This window comes from Euprymna scolopes, chromosome 20 (genome assembly GCF_053919585.1).
Source record: "Euprymna scolopes isolate OS-2025 chromosome 20, ASM5391958v1, whole genome shotgun sequence".
NCBI classification, from domain to species: domain Eukaryota; kingdom Metazoa; phylum Mollusca; class Cephalopoda; order Sepiida; family Sepiolidae; genus Euprymna; species Euprymna scolopes.
Window position 1 is genome coordinate 83,272,625 of NC_136501.1, and position 17,379 is coordinate 83,290,003.

Here is a 17,379-nt window from a genome sequence, read left to right on the forward strand (position 1 = left end):
AGAACAGTTGAAACAAAATTTTTTAAAACATAACTCAATCCCAGAACTAAATTATACATTAGCATGTCTTTTGTATTATTAAAGTATATTGAAAAAAGCCCCAGGGACACAAAAGTCGAGTGACATTTAGTATAGATGAACTCTGACACAACCAGAAGCTGACAGGATATAAGAAATGTGCAATTTATTTGCTTGGCATTAAACGAGAATCGTTGACAAGAGATGTGCGAAAAGAGCGTGCAGATTGAGGACGGCTTTGCTTAATGAAGAACGACGTCGTGTTAAAAAATGGCGACCGTGTGTTTTAGTGACTAAAATTAACGAGTTGAAAAGAAAAATAACAACAAACAAACAAAATAGTAAAAAGGAAGAATCAGTGAATTGAGTGCAAAGAATCTTAAAGAGGCGAAAAAGTGGAAAAGTGTTAGAACAGAAAATCTGAGAGAGAGAGAGAGAGAGAGAGAGAGAGAGAGAGAGAGAGAGAGAGAGAGAGAGAGATTTAAGAACAGAAAAGAAAAATAATTGTGGTTTGTGGGTGAAAAAAAGAAGGTTTCATTGTCACATACCAGTGGACCATAATGACGCCAGCAGCTCTGGTTGTTGTCACCAACGGAACATAAGAAAAAGTGGAAAAAAGTAAAGAATGAAGATCACACGGTTTTCGTTTTTTTTTTTTAAAATCAAACTGAAAAATGTTTCAGCATATTATTAAAATTTTTATATTTACCAGTAGATGTTTTTGTTATGGAATTACATTAAAACAGAGACGATCATTTAAAGTTAATATTTCATAACAAATTGATTTCTTCGAAAAAAAAAAATCGTTTACAAATATAATCTAATATATAACATAATTTATTTGTTAATTATTTAAAGATTTTTTTCAAAAAATGTCAAAAGCAAATATTTTTTAATGTCTACTCTTTCCACCGAAAAATATTAATAATCGTTTTTTGTTTTTATTATTTTTAACAGCACGAATGCCCTTATGATTGCTACTCGCTTTTTATTTTCTGATATAAGGTTGCTTATTATTTACAGTGAAATGTGGGGCAAAAGTGTATAGTAGTTAACAACTAAGAAATCGTAAATAAATCACAACAAATAACATTAGAATTTAATTATCTACCGATCTGTATACTTTATACATGCTGAAATTATAAGGATATTTATTTCATTTTTTTTTTTTGCTACAAAAGTTGGCATATCAACATATACTAAAATTGTTACCAAGAAGTTGCTTGATTGTTGGGGGAGAGTCCGTACCTAAAAAGATAGTATAAATGACTTACTCTACCACTAACCCTACATCAAATTGGCGAGCACCACCCTATCAAGAACATAGAGTTCGTGGTAGGCTAAGTATATTTTACTATCACTTCAATATGTTCGTAAATATAGGTGGCCATATTTTAATTTCATATAGCACAAAAACAGTTTTGAACGAAATCAAATGTTCAAATAATTTAAAAGTTTTTAAACAATTTTAGCACATTAAAATTATTCAGACCGGTAAATAATTAACTTACAGTGAAGCTATTTGTTATTTTCTTTTTTTAATGTTTTCTTTTACTGTTAACTATTCTGTATTTTTGCTTATATTAAACAACTCTGTACTTTTCTTGATTAAAAATTGACTTACATAAAACTTTATGAGAGAATGAGAAAACATTTCATACAAATAATAATTATTTATTTAACACTTTTAGTCTAATATACTTTTTGTAATAAAAACAAAAAGAAAAAAATTTAATAAAAACTTTTCTTGTCAACAGGAAGAAGCCATTGTGCATGTGCATAGTTCGCCCGGAAAAGTTTAGTAGTGATTGTACGCAATGTTGCTACAATGTTGCTATGGAAACAACTAACATGGATCGATGCTGAAGCTGACTATTTTTAGGTGCTCGCTGGAATGATGAGCTCTCAGCATGAGTGCATTGTTCTGGGTTGAAATCTGATTCCACATTTAACAAATATTAGCTGTTTACGCATATAACATAAAAAAATTAAGAAATTTTTACCCCTTTTGAAAAGTCGAACACAAAAATCAAGTGACATAATCAATCATGTATCAAAATTTAACAGATCATATACATTTAAATCAATTATTTTAGCTAATTGTTTTATTTTTTTCATTTCAAAGGAAATTCATGTAAAATGAATCTGTATAGGAAAATGTCATCAAATATTATTTTCGTAGAAAATATTAGATTAGAGTTTTAAAAGTTACCTCCCTCGAACCATATGAAAGTAACCTCCCTTGAATCATACTCGCAAACGAAAAAATGCAATCTTTAATCTGAAAAGCAAATTCTAGTATGCACGAAATTTAGAACAAGTTTTTTTCTTCTCTATTAGCCGGCGTTCAAGGCCAATAAATGTATTTCAGCCGAGCCTCCATTTCAGTATGGCGTTTACAACTCTGACGTTGTTTCCCATTAAAATCTTTTATATTTGTTAGCGGTGGATCTGAACATTCCATTTACTTGGCACCACTATACGTTTCCAAATATCAATCAAAACATACTGTTTAATTGTTTTCATTCATTGCATTGTTTAAATGTTTAATTGTATTCATTATTTGGATTGATTAATGTAAAATTCTATTAATTCATTGTATTGTTACATGTTTAATTGTATTTATTCATTGCATTGTTTAAATGTTTGATTGTATTCATTCATTGCGTTGTTGTAATGTTTAATTGTATTAATTCATTGCATTGTTTGAATGTTTAATTGTATTAATTCATTGCATTGTTTAAATGTTCAATTGTATTCATTCATTGCATTGTTTAAATGTTTAGTTGTATTCATTCATTGCATTGTTTAAATGTTTAATTGTATTCATTAATTGCATTGTTTAAATGTTTAATTGTATTCATTCATTGCATTGTTTAAATGTTTAATTGTATTCATTCATTACATTGGTTAAATGATTAATTGTACTCATTCATTTAAATGTTTAATTGTATTCATTCATTGTCTTGTTTTAATGGTTAATTTTATCTATTATTGCGTTGTTTACGTTTTATACATTCATTGCATTGTTTAAATGTTTATTTGTGTTCATTGATTGCATTTTTTAAATGTGTAATTGTATTCAATCATTGCATTGTTTACATATTAAATTGTATTCGCCCATTGCATTGTTTAAATTTTAAATTGTATTACGTCATTGCATTGTTTAAATGCTAAATTGTATCTAATCATTGCCTAAATGTAAACGTTTAATTGTACTCATTCATTGTATTACCTAAATTGTCTATTGTATTCATTGCATATTTTAAATATTTAATTGTATTCATTATTTGCTTGGTGGTAATGTTTAATTGTAGCACATATAAAATTGTACTTATTAATTGGCTTGCTAAAATGTTAAATTGTAGTCATTTATTGCATTGTTTAAATGTTAAATGGAATTCCTTCATTCATTGTTTTACTTTTTAATTGTATACATTCATTGCATAGTTTACATGTGTAATTGTATTCATTTATTGAATTGTTTAAAGTTTAAATTATATTCATTCATGGCATTGTGTAAATGTATAATTGTATTTAATCGTTGCGTTGTTTAAATGCTTAATTGTATTCATTCATTGCATTGCTTAAATGTTTAATTGTATTCATTCATTGCATTGCTTAAATGTTTAATTGTATTCAATCATTGTAGTGTTTACATATTTAATTGTATTCGTTCATTGCATTGTTTAAATTTGCAATTGTATTACTTCATTGCATTGTTTCAATGTTAAATTGTATTACATATTGCCATGTTTAAATGTGTAACTGTATTAATTCATTGCATTGTTTAAATGTTTAATTTTATTCATTTGTTGCATTGCTTAAATTTATAATTGTATTCATTCCTGGCATTGCTTAAATGTTTAATTGTATTCAATGGTTGCATTGTTTACACGTTTAATTGTATTCATTCATTGCATTGTTTAAACGTTTACTTGTATTTATACATTGCATTGTTTTAATTTTAAATTGTATTAATTCATTGCATTGTTTAAATGTTTAATTGTAGTGATTCATTGCATTGTTAAAATGTTTTATTACATTCATTCATTGCATTGTTTAAATGTTTAATTGTATTTATTTAATGCATTATTTAAATGTTTAGTTATATTCATTAATTTCATTGTTTACATTTTGAATGGTATTCATTCATTGCATGGTTTTCATTGCAAATTGTATTCATTGATTGCATTGTTTAAATGTTTATTTAATGACATGTTTATTAGTGATTGCATTGGTTAAATGTTAATTATATTTATTCATTGCATTTTTAAATGTGTAACTGCATTAATTCATTGCATTGTTTAAATGTGTTATTGCATCCATTCATTGCATTGCTAAAATGTTTACTTGTATACATTTATTGCCTTGTTTAAATGTTAAATTGTATACATTCATTGCATTGTTTAAATGTTTAATTGTATCAATTCATTCGATTGTCTTGATGTTCAATTGTATTAATTCATTGCATTGTTTAAATGTTTAATTGTATTCATTCTTTGCATTGCCTAAATGTTTAATTGTATTCATTCATTGCATTGTTTTAATGTTTTATTGTATTTATTAATTTCATGGTATAAATGTTTAATTGTATTCATTTCATGGTACAAATGTTTAATTGTATTCATTCATTGCATTGTTTAAAAGTTTAATTGTACTCATTCGTTGCCCTGTTTAGATGTTTAATTGTATACATTAATTGCATTGTTTTATGTTTAGTTGAATTCATTCATTGCATTGTTTTAATGTTTAATTGAATTCATTTATTGCATTGTTTAAATGTTTTATTGAATTTGTTCATTTCATGGTATAAATGTTTAATTGTATGCATTCATTGTATTGCTTACATATTTAATTGTATTCATTCATTGCATTGTTTAAATGTTTAATTGTATTCATTCATTGCATTGTTTTTATGTTAAATTGTATTCATTCATTGCATTGTTTGAATGTTTAAGTGTATTCATTCATTGCATTGTTTAAATGTTTAATTGTATTCATTCATTGCATTGTTTAAATGTTTAATTGTATTCATTCATTGCATTGTTTAAATGTTTAATTGTATTCATTCATTGCATTGTTTAAATGTTTAATTGTATTCATTCATTGCATTGTTTAAATGTTTAATTGTATTCATTCATTGCATTGTTTAAATGTTTAATTGTATTCATTCATTGCATTGTTTGAATGTTTAATTGTATTCATTCATTGCATTGTTTAAATGTTTAATTGTATTCATTTATTGCATTGTTTAAATGTTTAATTTTATTCATTCATTTCATTGTTTAAATGTTTAATTGTATTCATTCATTGCATTGTTTAAATGTGTTATTGTATTCATTCGGTGGGATCTCGTGTCTGCTTATTTAACGTAGACTTACTGTTAGTTACTACGTTTTGAAGTTATGTATCATGTAGTGTATCCCGATTTAGTTTGTCTTTCACAAATCATATTCCTGAGAATACATTCACACACACAGACATAAGCGCGGGCGTGCTTTTGTGTATGTATGTATGTATGTATGTATGTATGTATGTATGTACTCTTGTGTTAGATTACAATTAATTAAGAGGATAACTTTTAATGGACACCGAAAGTATTTTTCTTTGGTTTTAAAAATTAAATTTTTTTCAAATATATGTATTAATACAGATGTTTTTGTCGTCTTTTTCTGTTTCTCTTCTCTTTTTCTTTTACTTTTCTTCTTTTGTTGTAGTAAATGTTTTTACGACTGAATTTCAAATTGCAAATTTAAAAAAATGTGTTTCTCTTAATTCGGTTAGTGTAAAATTGACATGAATAAATGAAAGTAAACAGGAATTTATGTTTGGAATGAGCTTACATTTACATATGTTTTAATAATTTGAGTTTTTTTTTTTATATATTTTTATATTTTGGGTCTATTAATAATTATATGATTTTAAGAATATATAAAGATATAATGTTACTGGAATCTAATTTTCTGTTGTTTATTTATATATATATATGTATATATATGTACATATATGAATATATATATGTATATATATATGTATATATATATGTACATATATATATGTGTGTGTGTGTGCGTGCGTGTGTGTGTGCGTGTGTGTGTGTACGTGTGTCTGTAAAATAGAGTTTATCTTTATCATCCTCTCTTCTCATCTTTCTTCCGACCATCATTTGTTATCTACAATAACACAACATAACAAAATGGCGACCGCCTGTTTGCAAAGAAAGTTAAAAGCGTAAAAATATTACTATTTTTTGCACTAATGCCCAAACCCATTTCATTGTAAATAAGAAACAACCTTACATTTGGAAAGTGTCACATTTCAATGGTTTTTGTTTAAAGAAAAACAACATTTTATTTATCTTTAAATTTACAATGTTTAAACTGGCTGGGTAAATAACTAGTTCTTATATAATGAAATGATAACAATTACACAAAATTATTGGTTGGTCAAATTAAAAGATGTATTTAGAAAAATTGACGCAAACTATTTATCAGTGTATTAACATTATCTTAAAAAGCTGATACGTAGAAATTGTTTCATTTGAATGATTATTTCACATTTAATTTCGCCAGATATAACTTTTTTTGTGACTTATCTTTTTCAACTCGGGAATCTTTATGTTGAACTCGGGAATTTATGGAATTTTGAATTAAACTTTTTATTGAGTGCACGGGATAGATTGTATTCGTTCTGTCAATAGTAATTCGTTCTGACAATAGTATAGCAGATAATTATGCTAAGTAATAATCGATTTCTTGTGCCTGCCTTTTGGAGGATGCACGTCCAATCCTGACTATAGGCGATGATGACTAAGAATAGAATTGAAATTAAAATTATTTAATAATTCTACTCCATCATGGCCGAAAGAATGAGAACAATCTATTCCTGTGGAATAAATAAATGATTTAGATTGAAATTCCGTACAGGTTTCTGAGTTCAGTATGAAGATTCCCGAGTCTGTAAAGATGTATCCGAATAATCGACAGAAGTTAAATCAGTGAAATCGTCGTGAAAATAATAACCAATAATAATAATAATCCAAATAATCTAAATCTTCATCCAAAAAAATCATAAATTTTTAATAAAAATTTAAATTCACTCACAATTTACATTCGAGTTTAAAAGTTGAAGTGAGTTAATTGGTTAGTAAAAATGGAACAAGTGTTTTTTAGTTGTAAGAAAACAAACAAAACAAAAACAAACCAAAAATAAAATAATTAAACATAAATAAAAAAATATTGTAATTTCTTTGGACAATTTATTGTTGCATATTAATAGATATGTCAGCTAGTATATATTAGTATTTAAAATATATTGTGCAGAACCACAAACAGGATCTATTATAGATGAACTTTTTAGTTATAGGAATGAATTGTTGAGGAGTTTAGTGGAAGTTAGATCAGACAAACGGTTAAAAAGTGTGGAGTGAATGCAGTTAGATTAACAAGATTATTTTTAAGATGGACTATCGGCTTATAATTATAATTAATAATTAATCCATGCACTTATAAACAAGAGTCTCTCTTTCTCTCTCCCCTCTTTCTATTTTTTTTCTTTTTTGCCTTTTAGCCTAACAAGTCGATCGTGGATGAATAAATAATCTTTTTTTCTGTAAGAACATGCCGAGTTGATTAATCGTATGATAAAATAATGTCGAAAAAATGCAACTGATTTTTCATTGCAGCTCGTGTCGGAAGACTCGGATTCAATGCATGGACATTGGATAGCCAACTGCAGAAAAACAAAGTATGAGTTAAGTGGAAGTTGGACAATTTTTTGAAAGTTAATTTGCAGCATGATCTAATTTGGATGAAATTAATTTCAATTAACGCGAAATTAACTTCAAGCTCAAAGCAAAATTGATTTTATGTTATTTTATTATCCTGTCATTTATAATATTCAAAAGTTGAACCATATTAAATTTATAATATTCAAAAGTTGAACCATATTAAATTTATAATATTCAAAAGTTGAACCATATTAAATTTATAATATTCAAAAGTTGAACCATATTAAATTTATAATATTCAAAAGTTGAACCATATTAAATTTATAATATTCAAAAGTTGAACCATATTAAATTTATAATATTCAAAAGTTGAACCATATTAAATTTATAATATTCAAAAGTTGAACCATATTAAATTCATAATATTCAAAAGTTGAACCATATTAAATTTATAATATTCAAAAGTTGAACCATATTAAATTTATAATATTCAAAAGTTGAACCATATTAAATTTATAATATTCAAAAGTTGAACCATATTAAATTCATAATATTCAAAAGTTGAACCATATTAAATTTATAATATTCAAAAGTTGAACCATATTAAATTTATAATATTCAAAAGTTGAACCATATTAAATTTATAATATTCAAAAGTTGAACCATATTAAATTTATAATATTCAAAAGTTGAACCATATTAAATTTATAATATTCAAAAGTTGAACCATATTAAATTTATAATATTCAAAAGTTGAACCATATTAAATTTATAATATTCAAAAGTTGAACCATATTAAATCTATCTTCCTTAAATTATTACTGGCGGAAACAAAGTCAATCAGAAAAAGCAGGCGACACTGAGCATTTTTTGAAGCAATCACCACCCACAATTGAATTACTAACTCGCTAAAATCAACCGGGCAGTCGACACCATCTGTAGGAAGTAGGGCGTAGGAGAGGAGACCATTGAGTATGCGATCTATGATAGTCCCACATTCACTGCCCTCTAGCTAAACCAACACTTTTGGACACCCTCTCCTTAGACCCTGAGAAAAGTGAACCTCCACGTTGGATCTTCTTAATATATCCAAACAAAATATAATAAAAGTTAACCACAACCCGTTTTGTTGCTCATCAACAACAATCCACAATAGCACAACATATTTAACATGGCAATGCTTGAGTTGGAAAAGGATCACCAAATACATGTGATACAATAAAATGTAGAAATATCAATTTTAAGTATTCTAATTATCACTCGTTTAAATGAACTTTATTAAACTTTATACTCGGTGATACATATTATGTGCTTGTAATTTATTATTGAAATAATATGATAAAAATCAGAACCTGCGGTAAAGTTTACGGTAAGCAGCCGGAAAAATTGCTCGAAAAAGCTGACATGAACACTGCCAAATGACAAATTCGAAATAAAATGAATATCAATGAATGTGAGTGCCAGAATTTTCCACGAGCTTCTTAATCCGCCTGGGAGCCGCATCAACTGATTTCACAAGTTACTTCAAATATCTTTTACTAATGAGTCACCACTATCAAATGTAAAAACACTTGAAATGTTAATGACATGGACAGATTGGTAGCTGAATGGAAAATCTTCTCAGCATTAATGAGGAATAATGGACAGAATAGGGGCCAATCTCGTATTTCACCCCTATTTTGCACTTTAGTCCGTACATTCCATGGGTAGGGGTTCTGTTTTTAAATCTGTCATATCATTCAATTGTTAATCTATCCATCTAACGTCTCATTGAATTGGATGTGATTATCATGAAGTGTCAACTTTTGTCAATTAAACGTAATAACCATTGCTAAGCATTCGTTAAAGACAAATTACTTGCCATTTGCCGATTACAGTAACATATGACACACTCAATTTAACGTTGAGGGAACTTAACATGCCGATTACACAGCCCACTATTGCACGTACAATAATCCTCTAAAGACACAGTGTGCATGGTCATTAATTTCCTAGTCTTCTGGTCCAGATGCTTGAGTTCTTATTTTGTCCAGTCTATGAAGAATTCAGAATATCTTACTAAGGACACCTGCTCATATGTTTATTCCATTTATCAGGAAACTGTAATACAATTCTGTTTCTAAGGGTTTTCTGGTCCTTTTTAAGTATTATTATTATTATTATTATTATAATAATCCACCTATCGTAATTATATTATCATTAAAACAATTTGTGCTTATCTAATTCTCATGATGCAACATAAAACTTTTAAATACCGAATATATAGCAATCTGTAAACATCTACAATCAAACATGGAAAAGTATAAGAAGACTATAGCAATGCAAGGAACCGGCTGTTGTATTGGTATGACGTGTGAACAAAAATGGACAAACGAAAGCAGGTTTTATTTTTATTTATTTGTTAGTTTATACTTTGGTTTAAGTTTTGTTTAATTTTAGCGAATTTATCAGTTATTATTAAAATTCTGACCGGAAGTAAGTGGTGCTAAAAATCTATTATAGAGACAGCGTTTAGAGTTAAATCTATTCAGTTTTCTATTAGGCTGTGTGCATCTATAAAAAGCTACTGATTTTAATTTATATATATATATATATATATATATATATATATATATAATTTATTTATTTAATTAGTTAAAATCTCTTTATATATATATATAATTTATTTATTTAATTAGTTAAAATCTCTTTATATATATATATATATATATATATATATATATATATATATAATGCAGTAGCCGATTCCCTGCATTGCTATAGTTTTCTTATACTCCCCAATGCTTCAAGTAAACTACCTTTCTTTATTATCTCAATCAGATTTGGGGTTTCCTTATTTGTATATTTATTGTTTAAACAGCTTCTAGTAAGTAAAAATTCTACAATATACATTTTTGATTTACATTGCCATATTTTCTTATATTATACGCAATCAATTTTGTCAATAGTAAGACGTCTGATCTTACTTGGATGCTGAGAACAGATACTGTACTTTGATCTTAGCCAAAAAGCCCAAACAACAATAAAAACAATGTTTTTATAAGTAGGCATTTTTAAATAAATAAAAAAAAATGATTAAGTATTATCTTATAATGGAGTGGATTATGTAATATCGGTTTTGTTGTCATAATACCGTCCTTTTTAAGGGGGAATAATCCTCCTAGGTATTACATCCTCCTTTGCGAAAGAGGTTAATGTAGTATCTGTTTGGTTCCCATGACCCTATATTCCCAGTGATTAACCTTTTTTTTAAGAGATGGCGTAGTATCTATTCATTGCTATGATACACATGCATTACATTCTACGTTTATCGTGTGATTTTCCCATGTATTACCTCCTCTTTTGGAGGCAAGGAGCATTATAGTATATGCTTGTTTCTCATGATATAACCCTTCCATGATAATCTTCCCGATTGCGAGTAGCATACTATCTGTTTTGCTGTTATATCATCATTAACTCTTCCTTATTTGATCGGGGGGGAGGGCGTTTCGTCATAATACCATCCTCTCATCATTATCTCCTCCTTTTGATCTTAGCGTAGTATATGTTTCTTTAATATAATGCAATCCTCTCAGGCATGCAAAAATATGGCCATGCTGAGGAAAGTGAGTTATTCTTTCTCTAAATGCTCACAAAAATATTATTATATTAGAGAGTGGTTGAATCAACATAGAGTTAGAGTGACAAGAGACATCGAGAAATAATAGACAGAGAGGTGATTTGTTCAAATAGTTATAAATTGCGATAAATTGGAAAAATCCAAAGAAATATTTTGCAAACATAACACAATCCCAGAACTAAAGTATATCTTAGCATACATTTTGTGTTATGATAATATATATATATATATATATATATATATATATATATATATATATATATATATATACATATATATATATATATATGTATATATATATATATATGCATATATATACATATATTATTATTATTATTATTATTATTATTATTATTATAACACAAAATATATATAAATATATATAAAGCTTTAGAGAAACAAATGTTGCTTAACTCAGTTTTGTATAATAATAGATTAAATAAAATGCTTGTTATTCAATGCGCATTCATTAGTCATTACTATCATCATCATCATCATCATCATCTATAAATACATGCGAACAAACGTCTGCATTTGATGCGCAAATGAAGAAATATAGAATAAAAAATGAACATGGAATTCCAATTTAAACGTTTAAGAAACTGAAACTTCTTAAAAGAAAGTATTTACAATGGTCAAAAGAAAATACGAATTTAGATTATTTAAATTTTGCAAATCTAAATAGCAATCCATCTCACATATCAATGCTTGATTCCAACTAGCCTTTTTCGTGTCTTCCACCAATTATGTTATTGGTATGGATACATTTTATTATTTAGAAAATATAACTTCCAGAGACTTTATCAACTGAATACTTTTATACATTAAAAGATATGAGTTTAAGACATTTCTTTTGACTTGAACAAAAATCACTTCATATTTTGTAACATTCAACAAAAGTTTCCACATTAATCAAACATTATTATAACGTCAAATACTAAATTGACCTTTGCATAACTCCAGTTTTGATTATAATATTCATCCACTCAAATTATTTTCTATTTCTTTGTAAACACTTTCACTTTTAGTTCCGGTCAACGACGGAAAGGTAAAGCTAATAAATAATAAAGAAAAGAACACTGGGAGGAGGACAGCATCATTCGTGTTAGGGTTAGCCTTGTATGAGCTGCTGTATACTCATATATGAGGAATAGGCTTGATAAGTTTGAATTGTTATTGATTATTGAATCAGAGAAGTATCCGATCTTAATATAATTTTCAGTATATTTTTATCAATACATTAATGTTTATATGAAGTATTTATTTCATAAGAAAACAAAATTTATGCATTTTTAAGTCACTTAAATTACTTTACCATCCTCCTAAACTAAAGGACGAAATATGTATTATTATACCTATAATAGAAACTCATTGATTACATTTACAAAGAAATAACACCTTGAAAGTGTGAATGAAGAAAAAAAATTTAAAGCAGGTCTCGGAAAACGGAAATTTTAATGTAAAAAAAAAGTAAATATTTCAAGAGCTATCTTATATTTTTACTCGTAGATTTAGATATTTTTTTTGTAAAATGATTACTGAATTTTGATTGTGGGTAAAATAAGATATATTTTGTGCTTTAGTGACTTAAAGAAATAACATACAAGTTTTCTTTGCAAGAAGATAAATACTTTAGATTTACTTCTATCTATATATAATAAAATGGACACGATTATACCCGCATAGAAAACCATAGTGTTGCAAACGCAGAAGCTACATATAAAATAAATATGGTAAGAATACCAACCAATATCTGATGTTTTGCGCATATTATCTTTCAGTCGTTATCATAAATTCTACTCATAATTCCCAGGAGAGTCACAAGTCACACCTACCGGTTGTACAAGTAGCACGATATTTACAAACTATTTATTTTCTCCCCCCCCCCCTCACCCCAACGACAACGTGAAATTATCGTCCGTCTTTACTTTTTATGCACATACATTTAACATTAGTTGTTTCATGTACAAAGCTTTAAATAATGATGCTCCCTTCACAAGTTCCGGGTCAATGTTATTTCCTTACTCTGATGTATGTAATACATACATCAGAGTAAGGGAATATATGATTAAGAGAATTTCGAACAGTTAAAAATACCTCTCACGAACTAAACGAAATGGTGTCATCCAACAACAAACAGTCGGATAATTTGAACCTAATAAGATCGTCTATTTTAAAAACTCCATTGAATATTAATTTACATTTACTGTTAAACAGAAGAATCCGATCCAAATTTTGTGAAAGTAGCCATTTTCGGAACTGATTCAAACGGGAGGTGTTCTACAGAGCTTGAACCTAACTAGAGCAACATATTTAAAACTGACTCTACGGAAAATTTTTCGCAGTGTTGCTTTTGAATAGTTTAACCAAACAAAAATTCTTATTTTAACTTTTCCTACTCTTACTTCTTACACATATAAATCCATTATTTAAACAAACGCAGATACAAATTCAGTCACGCAACATATTTTATTTACACATTGCGTGATTTAAATCTATTCCATATTTCCATCAAATAGCGACATCGAAATAAGGGATTATCGGATTAAGGAATTTCAAACAGCAAAACGAAAAAACATTGATAAGTATATCTCCTCACAAATGGGTACATCTGCAAGATACGGACTGTGCTAAAATAACAACGACAACTTTTGTAACTATTATGAACTTTCAACCAACATTTTCATACAAACAAACAATACCGTATAACGTTACATTCAAATTAATATCATAGCTAAAAATTGAATGATCCGTATTCTACATAAGTACAAAAACATGTCTACACCGACGTAGCAAAGAATGCATAGAATGGGGAAGAGAGTGCGCTTTGCTTTGCTTATACTGGGAACAAAAAATGTTTGAGCGACGGTCAGTGAACGATAGTTGTTAAGGCAGGCAGTACCCACCAGTAGTCGCGGGTAAATGCCAATATCCGCAAGTAACCATCTCAGAACAGCATTTAACGCCTAAAAAGCAGTAATCGACTGGAAACAGCAGTGCCCGTCAGTGCTCTGTAGCCAACTTAAAAGAGCAACGACTTCCATGGATGGCGGTGCCCGCCACTCAATGACAGTGCTCAACAATTGAAGACAGGCGATTTATTTGACAGTTTTTGATAGTTCCCGCCAGTACCAGCCTTATCAAGAAATGACAGTAAAAACCTGAAAATCACTGTCAATCAGTATCATAACCGCCAGTGACCAACAGTGATCGCCACTGGATAACAGTACCATGCAATGGATAACAGTGCACAAATATTGAAGACAAGCCATATCATTTCAGAGCATTCCAATGAGGCTCGACACTGGTCATGATCTATAGTGACCGCCAATAACCAAACGCAAGTAACTGCCAAAAATGCCAATGACAGTCACTGAAGACAGGCAATTTCATTTCGGAACAGTCCAATGGAAGCCAATGCTGGTAATGACAGACAGTAAATGCCAGGAACCGACAAAGACAGTTGCAAAGACAGAAAGTGTGTACCAGTAAACACAAGAAAATGCAATTAACCACCAGTGACCATCAGTGATCACCACAGTCATTCAGTGACAGCCGGGGAATGCGAATGCTCAACAATGCTCGACAGTTAAAGATAGACAATTTCAGTTTAAAGCATTTCAATGGAAGCCGAAAATGAGCATGGCCACCTGGAACTGCTAGTTGCCCATAGTATCGGCCAGTACTCAAGTAATCAACACAAACCAACGCTAATCGCCAGTAAGCTCCAATGCTGACAATCATAGCCAGAAGCTTCCTCTAGATGCCATTGCCGGACAATGCCTGAACCTAGATGATTTAATTTTGACCACGGCCACTAGTGCTTGCTATTTTTCAATGGTTTCTGGCAATTCCTGCGCTTGGAATATTCTCTAGTCGTACTGACAATGTCTTGGTCGTTGGATCCAGATTTTTTTTTCAAATATGAACGAGGCTGTACAGGTCTTCCCCTCTTTAAACTAATGTACACATAAGTCGTGGTATTGCAGAAGTCGAGGGTCAACTACGCAACAAGTTCTGTAGAAATGAGTGGCGACGTAGCAAGTGTTAACACACTGCCAGCTGCAGCTATACAAACAGGTATACACGCTGTAAAGACTGCTTGGTCATTTACCTTTTAACTGAAACAGCAGAAGAATCCAGCAAAGCCTTGAGTGAATCTTTAAGAATGCGCAGGTTACCTCCCTGATATAAAGAAAGAGCTAGAAAAAGTATCAAAAAATTTGCTTCATCACATATAGGCCAGTATATTACAACTAGTATGGATTCTTAATTCAATGGTCGACAAACTACAAAAAAAAAACAAAAAAAAACCAGATCCCCGATGTACTTCTATGAAAGTTGTTGTCATGTGTGTTGAATTCTAATATGACTTTTAACATCTCCAATTACTCAATGCATACATCAATTTTTTATGCTAGATTATTAAATAGCTAGAAATAAATCAGGGATTGAAACTGCTACAATGACGGTTTTACTCTAGTTGAATCCCGTATGAGCGACAAAAAAGAGGATGTTTAATAACCAATGCGATTTACGGGAAACATAAAGCAATTATTTCAGTCATCAACTGAAAAGAAATGATGAATTCACTGAAATCTTGAATGCAATCGAAATTACATACGAATAAACTCAGATCAGAAATAAAACATCATTTGTAAAAACGTCAAAAATGTGAAATGCTTTAAAATCTAATAAAAGTTTGGATGCACAAGTTTGAAAATGAATAAACATTAAAATAAAGCGGCGTTCATATAACATATCCATGAAACAGTTTTGAAAATCAACTCTTTTTTAGATACGAAGGGCCCTAATAATTTATAGCCGTATATTTTTATCCAACTCCTTGAATGTTAAACTAGTTTGATAATCCTAAACCAGCAGTGACAGTGGCATATATATATATATATATATATATATATATATATATATATATATATATATATATATATATATGTGTGTGTGTGTGTGTGTGTGTGTAAATATTATTTCATTACTTCAACAATACTCAATATATGAGTAGAACTTAGTTTAACGATTCTCTGCGGAGATGAAACATGGACGCCTCCATGTAGCTTTATTGCTATAAATATATTTTCACACACACACACACACACACACACACATATATATATATATATATATATATATATATATGAGGGGCGGGCAATATGTAATGCCACTGACCAACTTCCAGTTGTCTGCTCTAGCTTGAAATTTTGTATGTGCAATGATTTGTATATCTACGGGTTATGTGGCAAATTACAGCTCTGAACTAATTGTGGTTTCTGTTTTAGAGGTGTTTGAACTGAGTCAGGTGTGAAATGGAGCCTGTTGAATGTCGATCAGTGATACGGTTGTTGTATTTGAAAGGACGCACACCACAGGAGACTTTGATGAAATGAAAGAACTTATGGTGATAATGCCCAATCATATGACCTTGTAAAACGCTGGCATCGGGATTCAAACATGGCCGGAAGTCTGTGGAAACAGCTCCCAGATCTGGTCGCCCCACTTCTGCCATTGATAAGGCATCTTTCCATCAAGTTGAAGCTGCCATTTTGGAAGATCGGCGCATTACTATTCGCCAAATAGCCCAAGATGTCAAGATTAGTACACGGTCTGTGGAAACTATCATTCATGACCATTTGTATATGCATAAGGTGTCTGCCAGATGGATTCCCAGGTTGCTCACACCATTTCAGAAGCGAGAACGCGTCGAGTGCTGGAGGATGAATTTGGAGATGTGCCAAGAAGATGAATCAAAGATTTTCAAAAGACTGATTACACAGGATGAAACCTGGACACATTACTATGATCCAGAGACCAAAGCCCAGTCAATGCAGTGGAAGCCCAGTCAATGCAGTGGAAGCACTTGGACTCACCACCTCCAAAGAAGGCAAGGATGCAGCCCTCCGTTGGTAAGGTCATGCTCACAGTCTTCTGGGATCGTGACGGAGTAGTGATGACAGATTTCCTAGCAAATGGTACCACAATTACAAGAGCCTAT

General features: G+C 29.7%; 1 protein-coding gene across 11 annotated transcripts in view; it reads right to left on the reverse strand.

Moving 5' to 3' along the window:
- The window catches only part of LOC145241503 (short transient receptor potential channel 7-like), a 979,843-nt gene that overhangs the window by 57,657 nt on the left and 904,807 nt on the right, over positions 1 to 17,379 (reverse strand). For 10 of the 11 annotated variants that reach the window (XM_080104523.1, XM_080104526.1, XM_080104528.1 and 7 more), the window contains one exon: positions 567 to 593. The exons of the other annotated variant lie outside the window; for it this stretch is intronic. In XM_080104523.1, coding sequence (XP_079960649.1) covers positions 567 to 593 — 27 coding nt within the window. The remainder of the gene's footprint in view (positions 1 to 566; positions 594 to 17,379) is intronic. 11 annotated transcript variants of the gene reach the window in all.